The following is an 18,854-nucleotide window of genomic DNA, read 5'->3' on the forward strand; positions in this document are numbered from 1 at the left end:
ATGGCCACCTATACCAGTGCGGGCTTACAATACGTCTTACTACTAGAAAATGGCGAATGACGATTGCGGTATGCTAGTATAACAATCAGTGAATACTGCTGCCTATTCTTCGGTGATTTTCTTAGTCGCCTTCTACCACATTCACGGGAAGATGATGGGGTGGTGCTGTTTTAGGTACAACACATGGCCCACAAGTGCAACGCCACCACCTTTTTTTTGCTATATTTTTATTGCTCTAGTAGGCAGACGTGCGTATGGCCCACCTAATGGTGAGTGGTTACCGTCGCCCATGGACTTCAGCAATGCCAGGGGCCGAGCCAAGCCGCTGCCTACCCTTAAGTACTCTCCACAAGCCTCGTTTGAAGAAAGACATGTCATAGCGCTCGGGAGACACCATGGAGAGGAGCTCATTCCAAATCCGGGTGGTAAACGAGATCTCTGAAAACGCACTGTGGATGAACGCAGTGGCTTCAGGTAGTATGAATGAACTCTACCCCGGTCGTGGGCGGTGCGATAGTGAAAACGAGATGATGGGATCATCTCAAACAATTCCTCAAAGCAGGTACGGTACAAAATACAGAGGGACTGAAGTCCCTACGTAGACCCAGAGATTCCAAACGGTAGGTCCCACCTATCTAAGTATAGTATCGCTCACGCACGATGATCACACATTTTAAAACAGAACGTGTGTTCATAAAAAGGCCTTAGGCCTTACCATCTTGGGCTCAACCTACGGGCTATAACCAATAAAATAAATTCACAAAACGAATCCTCCCTCCAATAGTTAAGGAGGATCCCTCTGAAATTTAATAAGTGAACTCACAAGTTCCCAGACGGAGGGTCCTCGAATATGATAGGGTAGAGTTATTAAAACGTCGCAACAGGGAGGCGCAGACGTCTATGTTGTACTATGCTAAAATTTAACTGTATTGCTTATAACCAGATTATTGTTACATGTCTCTTACACAAAACAGACAACAGAATTCAGAAATACCGTTTCCACAATTAGATATATACTTTAAAAGCCTAAGAAACTTAATATAATTAGGCGAACACAAAAATTTGAAGAATCATATTTTATCCGAGTGATCCTCAGAACATTCATAATCATCGGTGTTTCTTCACTGCTAATACACGTTCATCATCAAAAGAGGTTGTAGAAATTTAGTTTTTTTTCACTCCGAAGCTTAAATTTGTCGAATGATTTTAAGGAAGGTGTGGATTTATTGCCGCAATTGGTACGCCTCTCTCATATCGTCATTCACACACTCCATCCATGTCTTCTTTGGTAGACCTCTTCCCCTCTACCTTGCATTGCTATTTCCATACATCTCCTAGTCACATGCATCTTCTCTCTATGCATCCCATGTCCATACCACGCTAACCGTCCGCTCTTTAATTTGTTGATTACCGGGGCTACTATCACACTTCCTCTGATATACAAGTACAATTTATTATTATTTTCATACTGTAGAGTGACGGTAAATTTATATCAATATATTTCTTTAAAGGATACGTTTTGGTTTGTTTGTCTATTGTTTTGTGGAAGAGGTCGTTCTTAGCCTTGAGACGGCCCATTGCTTTTTTATGGCGGAACTTTTGCATTTAGATTATTTTAAACAATTTAAGTTAACAATTTAACAATATTTAAACAATAAAAACATTAACCGATCTATTAAAACATTACCATTCATTGAAATTAAGAAAAGAGAGATTTAAATCATTGTCTCTCTGTTACCGTAAATGCTCTACGAATTGCCGGAAGGACCACTAATTGAGTTAAAACTTGTGTTTGCTCGAGTATCGGAATATTATTTTAATGGAACGGCGAGACTAAGAGCCTCGGCGCAGGTCCGACTAGAGAGAGCTCGTCTGACCCTTAAATGGTTTGTCTACTACAGTTTCGATGCTTAACAGAGTTAAAATATTGCAGATTTATATATACACCAGCCGTACTCGCCCGCTTCGATTTAAAATGAACATTATTATTTATTGTCATTATTATTAGGGAGTCCAACACTCATATAACTATTAGCTTATCAATTAAGTACATGTATGTTCTATATGGATACCAAGTTTCAAGTCAATCGCATACATGGTTCAATAGTTATACCAACCACTGTAGATTTATACCTATATATTAGTATAGATATAGTGAGTTTTTTTTTTAATAACGTGAATTCGATGTTTACCTGCGCCGTAAGAAATTTGTAAATTAGGTTAAGCAGCTAATTAGATTAGATAGATATATAGAAACAAACCAACTTACGGTACATCTGGTGTAAAGTGGTTACTGGAGAACGTTAAAATCCAAGTCTAAACTATACTTACTATACAATAATTTCGGTTAGTAACTACATTTAGATTATTTGAACTGCAACGTCGCCGGCTTAACGTGTCGTGATATCAGAATGATATTTTATTGATTATGATGAATGTTTTTTATATCTTTTATAGAGACTCATAGCAAAAATATAAAAGTGTGAAAAATTAAAAATAAAAGAACGAGAATTCGTTACATAACTATACTAAGACCTTAGAACTTATATCTCAAGGTGGGTGGCGCATTTACGTTGTAGATGTCTATGGGCTCCAGTAACCACTTAATATCAGGTGGGCTGTGAGCTCGTCCACACATCTTAGCAATAAAAAATAAAAAAAACATAAACACGATATATACAACACAGCAAATTAACTTTTCAAACTGGGCAATAATCATGGTTGTACCTACCTGTACATCATAAACTATGACGCAAAGACGATTGTATAGAATAATGAATTGAATTCCTTACCTAGAATACTTAATTTCCTATCGGTTCATCGGAATTATCCAATGCAAACTTTAGACCTCAGGAGAGCTTAAAATCTTTTAAACCCCATCGTACAGACTCGTTTTGTAATCCATCTTAACATGAACCACGATTCCATTGTGGAAAACAAAATAATAACTTTAGTTATTTAAGTTGGTTTCGTTTATTATTAATTTTTAACGCTTTATGTAGTTGGACAAGTTCGCAGCCCACCTAATGTTTGATGCTTACGGGAGCCCATATACATCAGAGTTATATGCAAGAAATATGAGTTCGTAGTCACAACTGAACTGCACAACGATTGCCGTACTCTTCAAGTCGAAACACATTAGTGCTTACACTCGAAGTATCTTGTGAGAAAGTAATAGGTGTGCATTTGATTATAAAGTTCAGAGAAAATGAACACAGAAAATATAAACAGAACTAAGAACCCTCCTCTCCTAGAATTCTTAGAAAACAGTTTGAACTTCAACCAGGAAACTACAGCTCAAGACGTCTCTAAAATGCTTTGTAAACAATAAGTTTGAAGCACAGAGAGCCCCGCGAAATTAATCCGAGACCGGATAAACTTTACATCCAGGAGATACAGCCTTTTGCGGATTCATAGAATTCAACTCCATAAGTTTTGAAGAACTTTTTCAATTAGCGCGCTACAAGCACTAGATGTTTTCAAGAAGAAAATATATTTCAATTGGCCATCGCGACAGACAAAGAGATTGTCTGACTGGTGACATTTCCATTAAAAATTTGAATTAGTGACGAGCTGTCATTCTCTTTTATTCATCTTTAGAGCCCTCTTGAAGAACTCGTTGACAAAAAGAATAAGGAAAATAGTACGTAGAACCACTCCAAAGACCTTTTTTGCTACGTACATTTGGAATGAACTCCTTCTACGGTGTTTCCCGAAGGCTATGAGATATCCTTTTTGGAACGAGACTTATTCAGAGTACTCCACGGTAGACATCGGTCTGACTCCACCCCTGACATTGCTAACGTCCTTAAACGACGGTTACCAATCACCATCAGGTCAGCTGTAAGCTAGTCTGTCAATAAGGACAATAGAAAATGTGAAAACCTTAAATTACATATTGTACAGAGCGCATCGTACTGCCAATCCTTTTAAAAACTGGTAAAAGTACCTACCGGTTTCCCAGTGGTCGTGAACGTCTAAATCGATATTTCATAGACACATAAATTATTTATAGATAAGCAACTCAAGCACCCAACAAAAATGTTTACGGGCGACGGCCACTAGATGGCTTCCCTTCGATTAGTTTCTCATTGCTCCTGTAGATGGCAGTAACATATCACCTATCCTATATTTTATTTTTAATGAAGGATTTTGTAAATTTTCAGAAACCGCAAATTGATAAAATTTAATCAATTTGTCTTTAACCAATAAAGGCTTGTATGATTTTTTTTCTGTGTTTAGTTATACAATAATTAAATACCTTAACTTTGACAACATATGAGTTTAGGGGCATCCGCTACAAGATGTCGCTAGTTTCCATATAGGAAAAATATAAAATATTTGTCTTAAAGTATCGCAATTTCAGGGCCCCGGATATTTGACATCCACCGTCTATTTTTTTTACAAAAATGTTTCTTTGTTTTATTCTACGCTACGGAACTCTCTTGTGCTGGAACTTTTTTTTTGTATTAAAATTCCATTACAAATAATTGCTCATTTTTTAAATAATCTGTTTCACTGAATGCGAAATAATTATCCGACCATAATTAATAATTTAAATTATAAGCTTGAATATTATTATGGTTCTATTGTCAAGGACTACTATAATCACAGATTTCGCCATGTCTACACTATAGACAAAACATATTGAAGACAAACAATATTAATCTATTCTCAATTTCACCACAGACTTTACACAATAAACTAAACGCATATTATATATACTTTGTATAAAATATGCGTGTGTGTCAGAAATATGGCAGGGTGTTTAATATTTTTTTATTGATTTATTGTATTTTATGCATAATAAAAAAAATTATCATTCTGCCATCCTTCTCTATATTCTCTATAAGTGTGGGAAATATCATACTCCTTCGTCCGCGCAATTTTCGTAAAAAGTGCTTAAAAAGGTGAAAATTTTTTGCTTCACGTATTAATATATAAAATTAATTATTAAATATAATCAAATACTTTTAAATTTTAATTTCTACTAGTAAAGCAGCTAAATCAGTGATATTGTATTTTATAATGACGAACCTATGAACTATGCGGTACAATCAGCTCTAAATTCACTGTAATGAAATCAGAACTGAATTGTGTTGCCGGTGTTAACATGTCTGGGTCTTTATTGTGTTTGTTCGTTGTAGGTTCGCCGCGGACTAAAATGTTTTATACACAATGGGTGGACACGTGAAAACTTGGGGGAGTTTGTGAATGTAAACAACTAAATATTGTTTTGTATCAAACTCAGTCGTCGTTTTACGACAGGCTGTCATAAATTTGAGTAGTAGTAGTTTTATTTTTCCAACTGGAAAGGCAAAGGCATCATACCATACAGCCTAATCTTTTATATATATATTTGTTTATACGCAAAATGATGAAATGAAGTTGATTAATATAAAACATGACATGAAATAAAATGAAATGCGATGAGATCATACGGGATAAAATATAATCTCAGTAAAATGTTGGTTATTTACTGGGATTTTTTCAGTGATTTTTAGGGCCCTTTTGCACCAAACGATTCCACAGTAATGCACGTCATCTTGCCTTAACCTATGATTCCCTGTACATAATAATAATAATAATGCCTTTATTTCCCGAACATTTTCCATTTTAAACTAACAATAATCAAACCCGCAAAATTATAATTTGCGTAATTACTAGTGGTAGGACCTCTTGTGAGTCCGTGCGGGTAAGTACCACCACCTTGCCTATTTCTGCCGTGAAGCAGTAATGCGTTTCGGTTTGAAGGGTAGGGCAGCCGTTGTAACTATATTATACTTGAGACCTTAGAACTTATATCTGAAGGTGGGTGGTGCATTTACGTCGTTGATGTCTATGGGCTCCAGTAACCACTTAACACTAGGTGGGCTGTAGGTTCGTCCACCCATCTAAACAATAAAAATAATAATAATCTAAGAGTAAAGTCTAGACTTCTACTACAAAATGTTTCTCGTCTCGGTGTGCCTTTCGGCAAAGGCCTCCTCTAACTCTTTCCACTGCTTTCTGTCTGCTGCTATTCTGATCCGAAAAGGTTCAGATGTAATTTTTAGTTCGTCCTTCCATCTTCTTTGTTTGCGACCTCGATATCCCTTTACATTAGCAATTTTTGTTTTTTTTTCATGATTGAAAGATTACTGGTGTCCCGGAGGCCTTTCCAGCTTCACCAGGACAGGTGGGCGAGTAAAGGCTCAGCCAGGAGGGGTGGGATTTGCTAACAACTGCCCAAACGCCTCCGAAGGAGACCTAACAACTCAAGAGCAATTGCTTCGCGAATGAATCTACTACCAATCAGCAATTATAAACAGACACACCTACATTTATATGTACTAGTTGCCCCTCAGTAGTCGAAATTCGACTATAATTAATTGAAACTAAAAGTTTGTGCTCTATTATGATTCTATTATCAAAGACTATTAAACTTCTATAATCACAGATTCGCTAAGACTGCACTTTAAACAAATATTAATAAAGGCAAAAAATTATTATTCTACTCTCAATTTGACCACAGACTATAAGCAATAAGATTAGTTTGACAATAAACAAATAGTATGCATGCGTGTGTGTGTGTCAAATATGTTTTTTTTTATTGATTTTAATGTATTTTTTATGCATAAATTAAAGAAATATTAACATTCTGCACTTCTTTTCTATGTTCTCTATAAGTGTGGGAAATTTCATACTCTTCCGCCCGCGCAATTTTCGTAAAAAGGGGTACAAAGTTTTTGCTTCACGTATTATAGGTAGATAAAGATATTTAACGACGAGACAAAGAGCAAACAAACTTGTTCCTCATTGTTTACCCAACGTGCACTGCTCGGGACTGCTCCTCCAATTCTATCAATCGAATCTACAATTGACATTTTTTTTATTGCTTAGATGGATGGTCGAGCTCATAGCCCACCTGATGTTAAGTGGTTGCTGGAACTCATAGACATCTACAACGTAAATGCGCCACCCATTTTGAGATATAAGTTCTAAGGTCTCAGTATAGTTACAACGGCTACCCCACCCTTCGAACCGAAACACATTACTGCTTCACGGCGGAAATAGGCGGGGTGGTGGTACCTATCCGTGCGGACTCCCAAGAGGTCCTACCACCAGTGACATACCATTTATACTAATATATAAATCAACAGTGGTTTTTACGGATGTAGCGTGCAACACTCGGTTGCACTCGGGCGTCATCGGATGCGATCGGAGCTCCCCAACGCGCCCCTGACGTCATGATACGAGATTCGCGCGCACCGATTTACCTAAGTTTATTGTAAAAACGTAATCTTAGTTTGAATTGGTATCTTGTAGTGTCTAGTTTTATTTACTCTTTTTACTTTATACTATAACATTGTACACATTATATAATATATCGTTGAATTGGTGTGTTTGACTTTTATGTGTTCGGAGCATAATATCCCGAGAATACAAATAACAAACCACACGGATGTTCCGTTATAACCACTGAACCATGTATTCGATTGACTTGAAACTTGGTATCCATGTAGAAAATACATGTACTTAACGAATAGGCTAATATTTATATGAGTGTTGGACTCCCTACACCAGTTGCGGGGGCGTTAATTATGAGAATCTTTGTGGGAGTGAAATAATAATGTTAATTTTAAATGCCCAGCGAAGCGGACAGGTACAGAATTTTGACCCTTAAAAATCTATTTTATTTAATCCTAAATAAAATAGATTTTTAAGGGTCAAAATTAAACTTGACATAATACATCTCCAAAATATCTTCAGATATCTAAAAAAAGCCAGCGACGCTGCATTATCGTCTTGCTCAAGCAAAACGTTATCTCAAATATAACATATTTTATTTATTTCACGTGTCGTGAATTATTCTCGTTCTATTCTCGTTATTTCGAGGAAACTATCTAATTAGTGAAAGAGAAAAAGGTTTATATATAAATATCGTAATGTTTTTCTGAAACAACTTGTTTTTTGTTTTGGCTATAATGAGAATAAATATAACTTATATTATGCTACCATTCATTAGTAGCTTATTCTGGTAGGCGGGATTAGGCTGTTGAAGCTTAAAGCCTTATGAGCCTTAAAGCCTATGACCTTTCTCTTTTTTGCCTTTCGCCAATAAGCCCACATTAATTTTAATTTATATGAGCGACCCGACCTCGTATTGCTTCGGGGATTATAATTTATATTGATTTTATTGAATTTTCTTTTATTATATTTGTTTTAAACGATATTCAGATTTTTTTGATACCTCTTTTACACGCATTCTGTCAATGTTATGTCAAAGGTCATAAGGTTACATTAGGAAACTTATTAGAAAATTTAACAAGGTGGTTTTTTATTCTTAATTATTCTAATTTTGCGTGCCATTTCCTTAACTTTATCTTTCATAACATAAATTTGGAACGCCTTGTGGTGACCGGTAAAATAGAGGGGAAAAGGCCTAGGGGTAGAGGTCCCAAACGATGGTCGGACCAAATAGCGGAGGAATTGGGGATACCTGTCAGCGACGCACTCCACAAAACGGGATCGATGGAGACAGTTGGTTGATGGAATCGAACGGAGTCACGATCCTCAGCAGTGAGGGACCGATCGAAGAGAGAGATCTTTCATAAGAACCTTCTCCTGACAATAATAAACTCAACAAAAAAATAATTTTATCCAATGTGTTGCTGGCGTTCTGATGTTATGCGCGTGCATACAGTACGCAGATTCATTTTTATATAAAACAAGATTATAGTACCTACCCCGTATAAGCTCACAAAGCTTTTTCGAGCTACGATTTTTACTACGTGCTATTCATTCGTGAACCTTTGCCAAACTCGTATTTCACTAGAAAAATTGGTACCGCGTGATTGCGGGATTTGAACATTGGGACTTTTGAGTCGCTCGATACTATGCCCGGGCGTCTCATCCTTTAGGCCACGACGACTTCAAACAATATTCTATAGTATTCTTCAAACTATATTGTAGTTGATTTAATAATATATATATATATATATATCATAAACTTAATTAATTATGTAAATGTTATAAGTTATAAGTATAATATTTATATAATTAAATCATTAAAGTATTCAAGGTAACTTCAAGCCAGTTCTATCGTATGTGTGAGTTCAGTAATGCAAAGTTCATGTACCTCGCGACAGCAACGTAGAGCGCTACGTCGCGTAGAATGTAAAGAAAAAGCTTAGGCTGTCCGCTTGAATTACGTTCAAATAAAAGCTTTCAAGCTTGGTGCTTAAGAAAATAACCAAGTTAGTGGTTCCTTCTTTTTCGAATATTTTCTTGAAATTTATATGAAAACAAAAACTACAGTGTTGACAGGTGAACGAACTAACGTCACACCTGGTGTTAAGTGGTTACCGGAGTCCATAGGCGTCGCTTTGTATAGCACCAATCACTTTATAAACTCAAACCCGAAAAATTATAATTTGCGTAATTACTGGTGGTAGGACGACTTGTGAGTCCGCACGGGTAGGTACCACCACCCTGCCTATTTCTGCCGTGAAACAGTAATGCGTTTCAGTTTCAAGGGCGAGGCAGCCGTCGTACAGTAATAACAGAGACCTTAGAACTCATATCTCAAGGTGGGTGGCGTCATTTACGTTGTAGATGCCTATTCGTTCCGGTAACCACTTAACACCAGCTGGGCCGTGATCTCATCTAATCATCTTTTTTTTTATTGCTTAGATGGGTGGACGAGCTCACAGCCCACCTGGTGTTAAGTGGTGTAAGTTTCATTTTTATTACACGATGTTATTCCTTCACCGTGGAAATCAATCGTGAACATTTGCTGAGTACGTATTTCATTAGAAAAATTGGTACCCGCCTGAGATTCGAACACCGGTGCATCGCTCAACACGAATACACCGGACGCCTTATCCGTTAGGCCACGACGACTTCAAAATGTCGCTTTTATCCATAAAATGATATGCCGAAATTGTTTTTCTGTGATGCTCGAACGAGTATACAAAGAACACCTCGTATTTGTAAGCCTGTGGCATTCGTATCTAGCGATGCACCGGTGTTCGAATCCCGCAGGTGGGTACCAATTTTTCTAATGAAATACGTACTCAACAAATGTTCACGATTGACTTCCTCGGTGAAGGAATAACATCGTGTAATAAAAATCAAACCCGCAAAATTATAATTTGCGTAATTACTGGTGGTAGGACCTCTTGTGAGTCCGCACGGGTAGGTACCACCGCCCCGCCTATTTCTGCCGTGAAGCAGTAATGTGTTTCGGTTTGAAGGGTGGGGCAGCCGTTGTAACTATACTTGAGATCTTAGAGCTTATATCTCAAGGTGGGCGGCGCATTTACGCTGTAGATGTCTATGGGCTCCAGTAACCACTTAACACCAGGTGGTCTGTGAGCTCGTCCACACATCTAAGCAATAAAAAAAATCGTATCATTCTATACTAGTTTACAGATCGTCTAGATCCGTTAGAAAATAATTACCTTTTCTCTCCGGACGTACAGACCCCTTTGCCTGTAATCTACAGTTAAAACATTAACACAAAGGCTCCACTATAATACGCTTATTAGCTTCCCCACTACACTCTAATGCTCATTTCAGTTTATCCATTCAAAACACATTATGTGCCCGTATTCGATCGCGTTACAAGAATTTCCTCCGACTCCCAGTAAGCAAATACCAACCTTATCTTTAAAACTTTAATGCCTCAAATCGGATGCTGAAAATTGAATTTATTTTGCATTCAGAAAACACGATTAATGGCTTTGGATGGTGCATTTTGTATCATGTGCATTATGTTAGGTTTTCGATTTAAATTCTTTGTCAAGACGGTCTGCGCTTGAAGCGAAATTGAAGTTTGCATAATGTTTGTATAACATAAAATACGTAACTAGGTTTATTCCGCTAAACTTATTTGCATTAGCAAACATTTTAAATTACTCGTATATTTTATTACTAGGTTTTGCCCGCGACTTTGTCCGCGGGGAATAGTTAATTTGGGATATCGTTAAATTTTACCCGTGACTTCATTTACGTTGAAGTTAAAAATATTTTTGAATAATAGAATGTCAAGGAGCTTAATAAATTTTGTGCTTAATAAAATTATGATTAAATAAATATATTAAATGAAAAAAAAACAAATTTGAATTTTTCAATATACAAATCGGCAATTTCATACTTTAACCCCTATTTAGAAAGAATGGTGGTGGATATGTCAGATATGGGGAAAAGGATTAAGATAATTGGTTGGACTGCGAAGACGCAGGAATGTTCCCAAAAACCCAATAGGGCGAACTGATGATTTGGTCAGTAAATATCTGAATTTTTTGCCTACAACCTAACTACTCTACAACTTATAGTAAAGTGTATTTGTATAAAGAATACTCTCGTTTCTTTGATCCTACTTTTTTGTATTACAATAATCGAATAATCGAAATTAATATAGTTACCAAGTCGAAAACAAAACACCTCCTTTTTATTTGCATTAAATATATAGAACTTAACATAAATATTCATGGGTAGCAAATGCTATTTACTATGTACCTTGGTAGCTATGCCCTCGGTTATCCTCCTCGAACAATATAAGGTGACAGGATGCCGATGATAGAGTAAATTATATATGTCTATGATGAAGTTAGTGAGATGTCAGACACATAAGGGTGTGGTCTAGACGACTTTCCGAGAATAGGAGGACGCATACAATTTACATACCCTTCAAAATCAAAGGGCAAAGTGATATTATTATTTTCAAGAGACAAGAGACGAAGGATTTTGAAAATTATTTCTGAAAATCCGTATCAAATACGACCAGTGACATTTGATAAAACGAAATTCAGAAATAAAAGAGAATGGTCTAAAAGTGTGTACAGAAGAAAAAAAATGGTGCGAGTGCAACTTGGTGCATGTGATGAAGTGAAACTTCTTTTGCGGTGTGTAGTATTGTGGTTTCCTTAAATTCTCATCTCTAAATCAAGTTTCTCTTGTAATAAAGAGTGTTGTATATATATAAGAGAAACGACCTAGCCCGCTTTGTCCTTTCCCTCTCTCGACGATCGAGTGGTTCGCGAGACGTCTGTCTATTTTCTCACTCTCGCTCTTTCTGAATTGTATGTTTTTTCTCTAGCCGTAACGAATCTGTCGCGAATTAAATTTTACTCTGAACGCGCCTAAAACAGTTTCGCTTCAAAAGCATATATGAATGTTTAGAGAAATTACTGGTCTTACTGGTGGCAGGACCTCTTGTGAGTCCGCACAGGTAGGTACCACCATCCCGCCTATTTCTGCCGTGAAGCAGTAATGCGTTTCGGTTTGAAGGGTGGGGTAGCCGTTGTAACTATACTGAGACCTTAGAACTTATATCTCAAGGTGGGTGGCGCATTTACGTCGTAAATGTCTATGGGCTCCAGTAACCACTTAACACCAGGTGGGCTGTGAGCTCGTCCACTCATATAAGCAATAAAAAAAAAAAAAAAAATATACGACCCCTCATAACCCATGAGTCCCCTCGAACAAAAATCTACGTTTTTTTTAAGCAGGGCGTCTAATTCCTTAACTATTTTTGTGGTGACGTCTGTACCCGAAATATTCAAAGCCAGCTTACAATCTACCATCTAGTTTTATGCTCTTTATATCAGTTTACGTACATGTGAAATGCTGATTGACTGAATGGTGAAGTAGTTAGGGCTCCTGACTGTTGTCCCGAAGGTCGCGAGTTCGACTCCCACATAGAACAAACATTTGTCTGATGAACAGGTCTGTTTGCACATTGTCTGAGTATTTATTCTCTATATTTAAACGTATATGTCGGCGCAACATCACTTTTTATTTTACTAAAAATAGTTGAAGTTGACTGTTTACTTAATGTTACGCATTTCAACAATAGCTTAAGACGGTGTTCAAGAAAATTCAGCTAGGCTACCCCCACTATTCTTCTATAAATACGAATGACTATTGTCGCACAAAATGCCCACGGAGTTTCTCGCCGGATCTTCTCAGTGGGTCGCGTTTCCGATCCGGTGGTAGATTCTGCGAAGCACGGCTCTTGTTAGGGTTCGTGTTAGCAACTTCGTCAGATTTGAGGCCCGTGAGCTCACGTACTAGTTAAGGTTACGCAGAAATAGCCTCTCAAGGCTATCAGCATAAGTAGGGAAAAAAAACGCACAAAACATTCCGGCTCGAGCAGTCGAATGAGGCGGAGCTCTCTGCTGTTATCGTTGTACACTTGAAATTCAGTTAATGGAATTCATTGAAAAAGTAAGTCTTAATTACTGTCACTACGGAAGGCAATGATAGCGATGAAGAGACTGGCGTCAACAATGCTGACGTGATCATTTTAAAAATTCCATGGAACCAGTCAATTCGTCATATATAGGTATATATTATGTATGTATGTCAGTCTCTGGTACCTGTAGCCCGTAACACAGGGAATCCTTTTTGGGGCCGGATGACGTAGCACGATCTGTTTATTAGTTATTTAAAAAAAAGTAATTCATCAAAGATCTCAAACATCCGACCTGTCGCTTGATAATCGCCCGTGATATAGTTAGTCAATCGTCCGCTCAATTATATTAACGATTAAATGTTTAATCACCTCTACGAGTTGTCGCTCATCTCGCTCCACCCGTGATTTTAAAGTACCAAGTTTACTGGAGAATTAATTTAGCAACAACACGCTGTACACGACAGAGCGGCCCGGGGCCGTGCCTGTCATAAGCCTATTACGTTTTGAACGTATCGCAAATGTTGTTTGGGAACAGGACGAGAGGCGTCAGTGAATTTTCATTTGCATTTCGACGCACCCACCGAACTAAATACGTCGAATCTTTTTTTTTAAATCGAGATATTTCGAAAGATTATAGCTTCGAATTTCGAGTGGTTTATACTTTATATCTTTTTTTTTGTTGCCCATGTAGGCAGACGAGCATACGGCCCACCTGATGGTGAGTGGTTACCGTCGCCCATGGACTTCAGCAATTCCAGGGGCAAAGCCAATACTTTCTCAATACTATTAACGAAATTTATTCTGTACGCCGATAACGTTTACCAAAAACTATTAAAATGTGATATATACTTTCTCCTTTTCGTATCATTCTTGTCAGAGCGGTGGCGGTCGTCATTCAGTATTATTACTGTCGGCAGATGTTATGCGTTTAAGTCTAGAATCAATACGTATCTTAGAGATCTAAGTATCTTAGAGAAGTGTCAGAACGCTACTTTGAAAAAGCAACGCGACACGATAACCCTCTTATTATGACCACCACTATCCGGGATCCCCCGGATCCACTCTCGGTGCTTTTAGGCTCTTCACGCATCGATCACCGTCCTCGTCGATCTCGTCGATTCCGACGAAATGTTTGACGTACGAATTAGCCCGTAAACACAACCCACTGAGTTTCTCACCGGTTCTTCTCAGTGGGTCGCGTTTCCGATCCGGTGGTAGATTCTGCGAAGCACTGCTCTAGCTAATGGTAGCAACGCCCCCAGGTTAGAGCCCCGAAAGATCACCTACTCGCTCAATCACGCTGGTACATCCTCTCAAGACAGCCAACTTAGGTACGAAAAAAAAGATAAGCAATATAGTTAATGAACAGCAGTTAATAATTTTATTTGTGAAATAAGTTATCTAAAAAATTTATTAAATTAAATCAATTTGTATACTATTAAAATATCTGATCATTTTTTATCATGCATAAATTTTAATGCATAAAGTGTTCAAAGAAAACACAATTTGAACAAACATAATTATAAGACAATTCAACTGAATAACGAGAATCGATCATGTATACTTTCCACGTAATTTATTCATCATAAAGCTCACAGAAACCGCATCGTATCAACATACCAAGACATATTAAATAAATTTGAGACTTCAAACAAATTAAACCGTATTTTTAGCAGTAATCGTTCTTACACACACTTTCTACAAGTATAATGTTCGAATTGCAATAATACAGAGAAATATGTATATAATATTATTGCCCTATTATCTCAATTACTACATTACAAATATGCATAGTATTACACAAGCTTCTACATATTATTTTCTAGATGGCCATGGTTTCTGCGATAGAGATAAAATGAATGTTCCACTCAAGTGTCCATCGATGTATAAAATAAATATCTACCGATTACTTCGCGTGAATTACAGAACATCAAATTATTATTAAGCTATTGCATAGCTTTTATCGCGGGTCTTGAGCGCGGCTTACTGTAATCATGAAATTCCATAACGAAAAAGACCTTACACCCCTCATTCCGCCTATCATGTAGCTGGCGTTCAACACATTCGCACGTTGCGCTTGTGTAGTGTTTGTGAATAAGCGCGTGGCGTGACGTCACACTGCATGCGCATCATGAAAAGTCTGCCCATCTCTCTCTCGCGCGGTCTAGCTTATGAGTGTGAAGGGGACAGTTAAGGTTTTGCTTTTATTAACGTTTAATATAGCGTGGTCTTGTTTTATTATTAAATTATTATTCTCTAATTACAATTGCATAAGTTGATAAAAATGCTATGCAATAGCTTTACCGCGGCAGTTCCCGAGTGCCACACGTTTTTTTTTTTTTCCCTATCCTACCCCTATCAGATGCTGGATGATGCGGGCCGCCAGAATGCGTTCCAGCAGTTTTCCCACCTCATTCAGCAACACAATAGGACGGTACCCGGCGACTGTATCCGCCGGGCGCCCCTCCTTTTTCAACAGCACGAGTCTACCCGTCCTCCATGATGAAGGAAACCGTCCCTACTCGAGGCTGGAGTTGTAAAGCCTCAAGAGTCGGTCCCCTAGGGCACGAAGAGAAATTAAAGTTAACATGTTGATGCGACCATAGAATACATTTAATATTTCAATGATATGACTTTAGTTTATCTACCTATATCTCCTTGCATCGTATTCCTCATTGCTGAGGGTCGTGACCACCCTTTTGTATCACCTTCGCACGCACGATTTTTCTCCATCCATTCTTGTCTCTGGCGGTGTGGAGGGCGTTGTGAAACGTGGAATCAAGAGCGGTGCGGATCTGGTCGGACCAACGTATTGGGCTGCGCCCCCGAGGTCTTTTCCCATCTACTTTACCAGTCACGATGAGCCTCTCGAGATTGCTACCATCCTTTCGTGCGATGTGACCAAAGTATTCAAGGACTCTGCGAAGACACTCGGATGACAGCCGCGAGGAGATTTTGAGTTCTTGCAAGATTGATACGTTGGTCCGAAATGCTGTCCACGGAATACGCAGCATCTTTCTCCAGCACCATATCTCAAAGGCGTCAATGCGTCTGCGGTCTGCAGATTTCAGTGACCAGGTCTCAGCGCCATACGAAAAAATCGAGAAAACTAGAGTCCGTACCAGTTTGGTTTTGGTCTTTACGGATATGTTGCGATCTCTCCAGATTTTTCCGAGCTGAGTCATGGCACTCTTAGCCATACCAATTCTCCGGCGCACCTCCCTCTCGCACGAGCCATTGTTACTAATGTTGGAACCCAGGTAGTTAAAATTGTCCACTATTTCTAGGTCTAATGCGCCAGTGAGTTCCAATTTTCCAGACCTATCCACCACCATGACTTTGGTTTTGGACTTGTTTATGGAAAGTCCCATCTCCTTGCTTATCCGCTCCATTCGGTCCAGAAGCGCAACCATTTCCGACTCATTCGCTGCAAGAAGAGTAGTATCATCGGCGTATCGGAGGTTGGTGATTTTCACGCCACCAACTGTAATGCCACCGTCCCAATTCTCGCAGGTCCATCTCATTATGTGCTCCCCATAGGCGTTAAAAAGAATGGGCGATAAAATACAACCTTGGCGTACTCCTTTGTGAAATTTAAAAGGTTTCGAGGTTGTTCTATCGACTCTTACGACTGCCTGACTTGAGCCATACAAGTTGCGAAGTAAGGCGATGAGATGATTTGGTACCCCAAGTTCTCGTAGAACCTTCCATAAAGAACTCCAGTTGACACAGTCGAACGCCTTGCTATAGTCGACGAAACACATTATCACTGGCGTATCAAACTCATATGCTTTCTCAACAATCTGCCTGATGTTGAGAATCTGTGCACGAGTACCCTTGCCCTTCACGAAACCCGCTTGCTCTTGCGGAATTTGCCAATCAAGGTAGTAACGGATGCGGTTGTTGAGGATGTGAAGCAAGATTTACTATACTACCTATATCTATATACTTATAATTATATAAAAATGAATTGCTGTTCGTTAGTCTCGCTAAAACTCGAGAACGGCTGGACCGATTTGGCTAATTTTAGTCTTGAATTATTCGTGGAAGCCCAGAGAAGGTTTAAAAGGTGAAAAAATATGAAAATGCTCGGAATTATATTATATAAAAACAAATAATTTTGTGTTTCCTTTGATGGTTCCCCCGTCGGACGGATTCCTTTTGTTTGTTTTAAGGTTATTTTATATAAAAGTTTAGGTCTTTTATTTATCTATTGAGGCACTACGAAGTCTGCCGGGTCAGCTAGTTTGAAATAAATCTGTTATTAGATATTTTTAAAATATCAAATGTTATAAAATTGTGATAGAACACATATTTTTCAATTGCTTTATTTAAAGAAATAATCTACAAAACATTAAGTGTAAATAATATTAACTACAGACTGGTCTTAAATTTATTATTAGGACATAAGTTTTCAGTTGCGATACTTAAATAAATGTTACACTCCCCTGGTTCTCCGTATTATTACTGACGTCGGCATCCAGCCCGGTTACTATCCAAAGTTTTTAAAGCGCGAATTCTCATTACGAAATTACTCCGATGACAACAACCACTTTTATCTATCTGAGTTGTTTTTCGTCGGTTGAATTGTGTTATTGCACAGACCGAGCTATACAATTTGTAAAACATTATTTGTAAATAATACTCGACTCGTTAAAGTTCAGTAAAAAACGATTCGTTATCCATTACTACTAGCTGCATCGGACGGTAATAAAATATCAACGACTCGTCGCTTTGCTCGTAACGCTTCTACTGTTTATCCTCCTCCTCGCATTGTCTTCCTCATTATCGAGGGTTGGGATTCCCCCAATGAGATATTAATTTAAGTTATGATACTCCTTCATCTGTATCCGTCTTGGACGTAACAAAAAAAAAAGTGTGTGTGTGCAAGTCACACACAGAAGTGAAACTTATAAAAAATAAGAATAATCGCAAGAGTCAACCACCAACCACTCCGCAGTGCAATGTAGCAGCCTCACCCTGGGGGAACCGCCTGCATGATCATGGTATCTCTACGCCAGGTAAGTATGATTTAGCAAGAGAAAATTTCACTTTTGTTATCAACAGATGTCGCTGCACGTATATTCAACAATTCCTGAATCGCGATGACGAAATATTACACAGTTGATAGAGGTTCTCGAGCTCGAACCTAAATAGAAATAATTGTAAATTATCTTTTCTACTGTGAGGTAGCGCCCTCTGTGAATTTATATTTTAACTTCACGTTTCATTTTTTCGTTTCATCGAGTTTGAAATCACACCCAACGATTCTAAAGAAGTTTCACTTCAAAAAACTTTGGTTAGGCGCTCCGATTTGACTCCAACATCTTGATATTTTTCCTGCAATCATTAACCTCTCGAGGCTATATCTGATATTTCGGGCTATGAGACCAAAAAATTCCAAAAGTCTTCCAATGCATGTGACAACTGCTCTTTTTCTTACATTAAGCTCTCTTAGAATAAATACCTTGTGCAGCGGTATATTGTTTGTAAGACACAAAAAATCAACAATTTGCTTCATATTAAGTTTCACTAAAACCAGCGTTGATAAAATTTCATACGATGAAAATTTCAAAGCTCTTTACTTTTATTGTATCTCTTTATTATAATCACTACATAAACTTTCTACTTCAAGTTAACTATTATTTGTTTTTCCATTTAGATAACAAAA

General features: G+C 37.9%; 1 protein-coding gene across 1 annotated transcript in view; it reads right to left on the reverse strand.

The window, feature by feature from the left end:
* LOC134199679 (uncharacterized) overlaps positions 1–16,707 on the reverse strand; it is a 33,596-nt gene extending 16,889 nt beyond the window's left edge. The window contains exon 1 of the mRNA XM_062671098.1: positions 16,306–16,707. Coding sequence (XP_062527082.1) covers positions 16,306–16,707 — 402 coding nt within the window. The remainder of the gene's footprint in view (positions 1–16,305) is intronic.
* Between the last annotated feature and the right edge of the window lie 2,147 nt (positions 16,708–18,854).

This window comes from Bombyx mori, chromosome 1, assembly GCF_030269925.1.
Source record: "Bombyx mori chromosome 1, ASM3026992v2".
Classification (NCBI taxonomy): domain Eukaryota; kingdom Metazoa; phylum Arthropoda; class Insecta; order Lepidoptera; family Bombycidae; genus Bombyx; species Bombyx mori.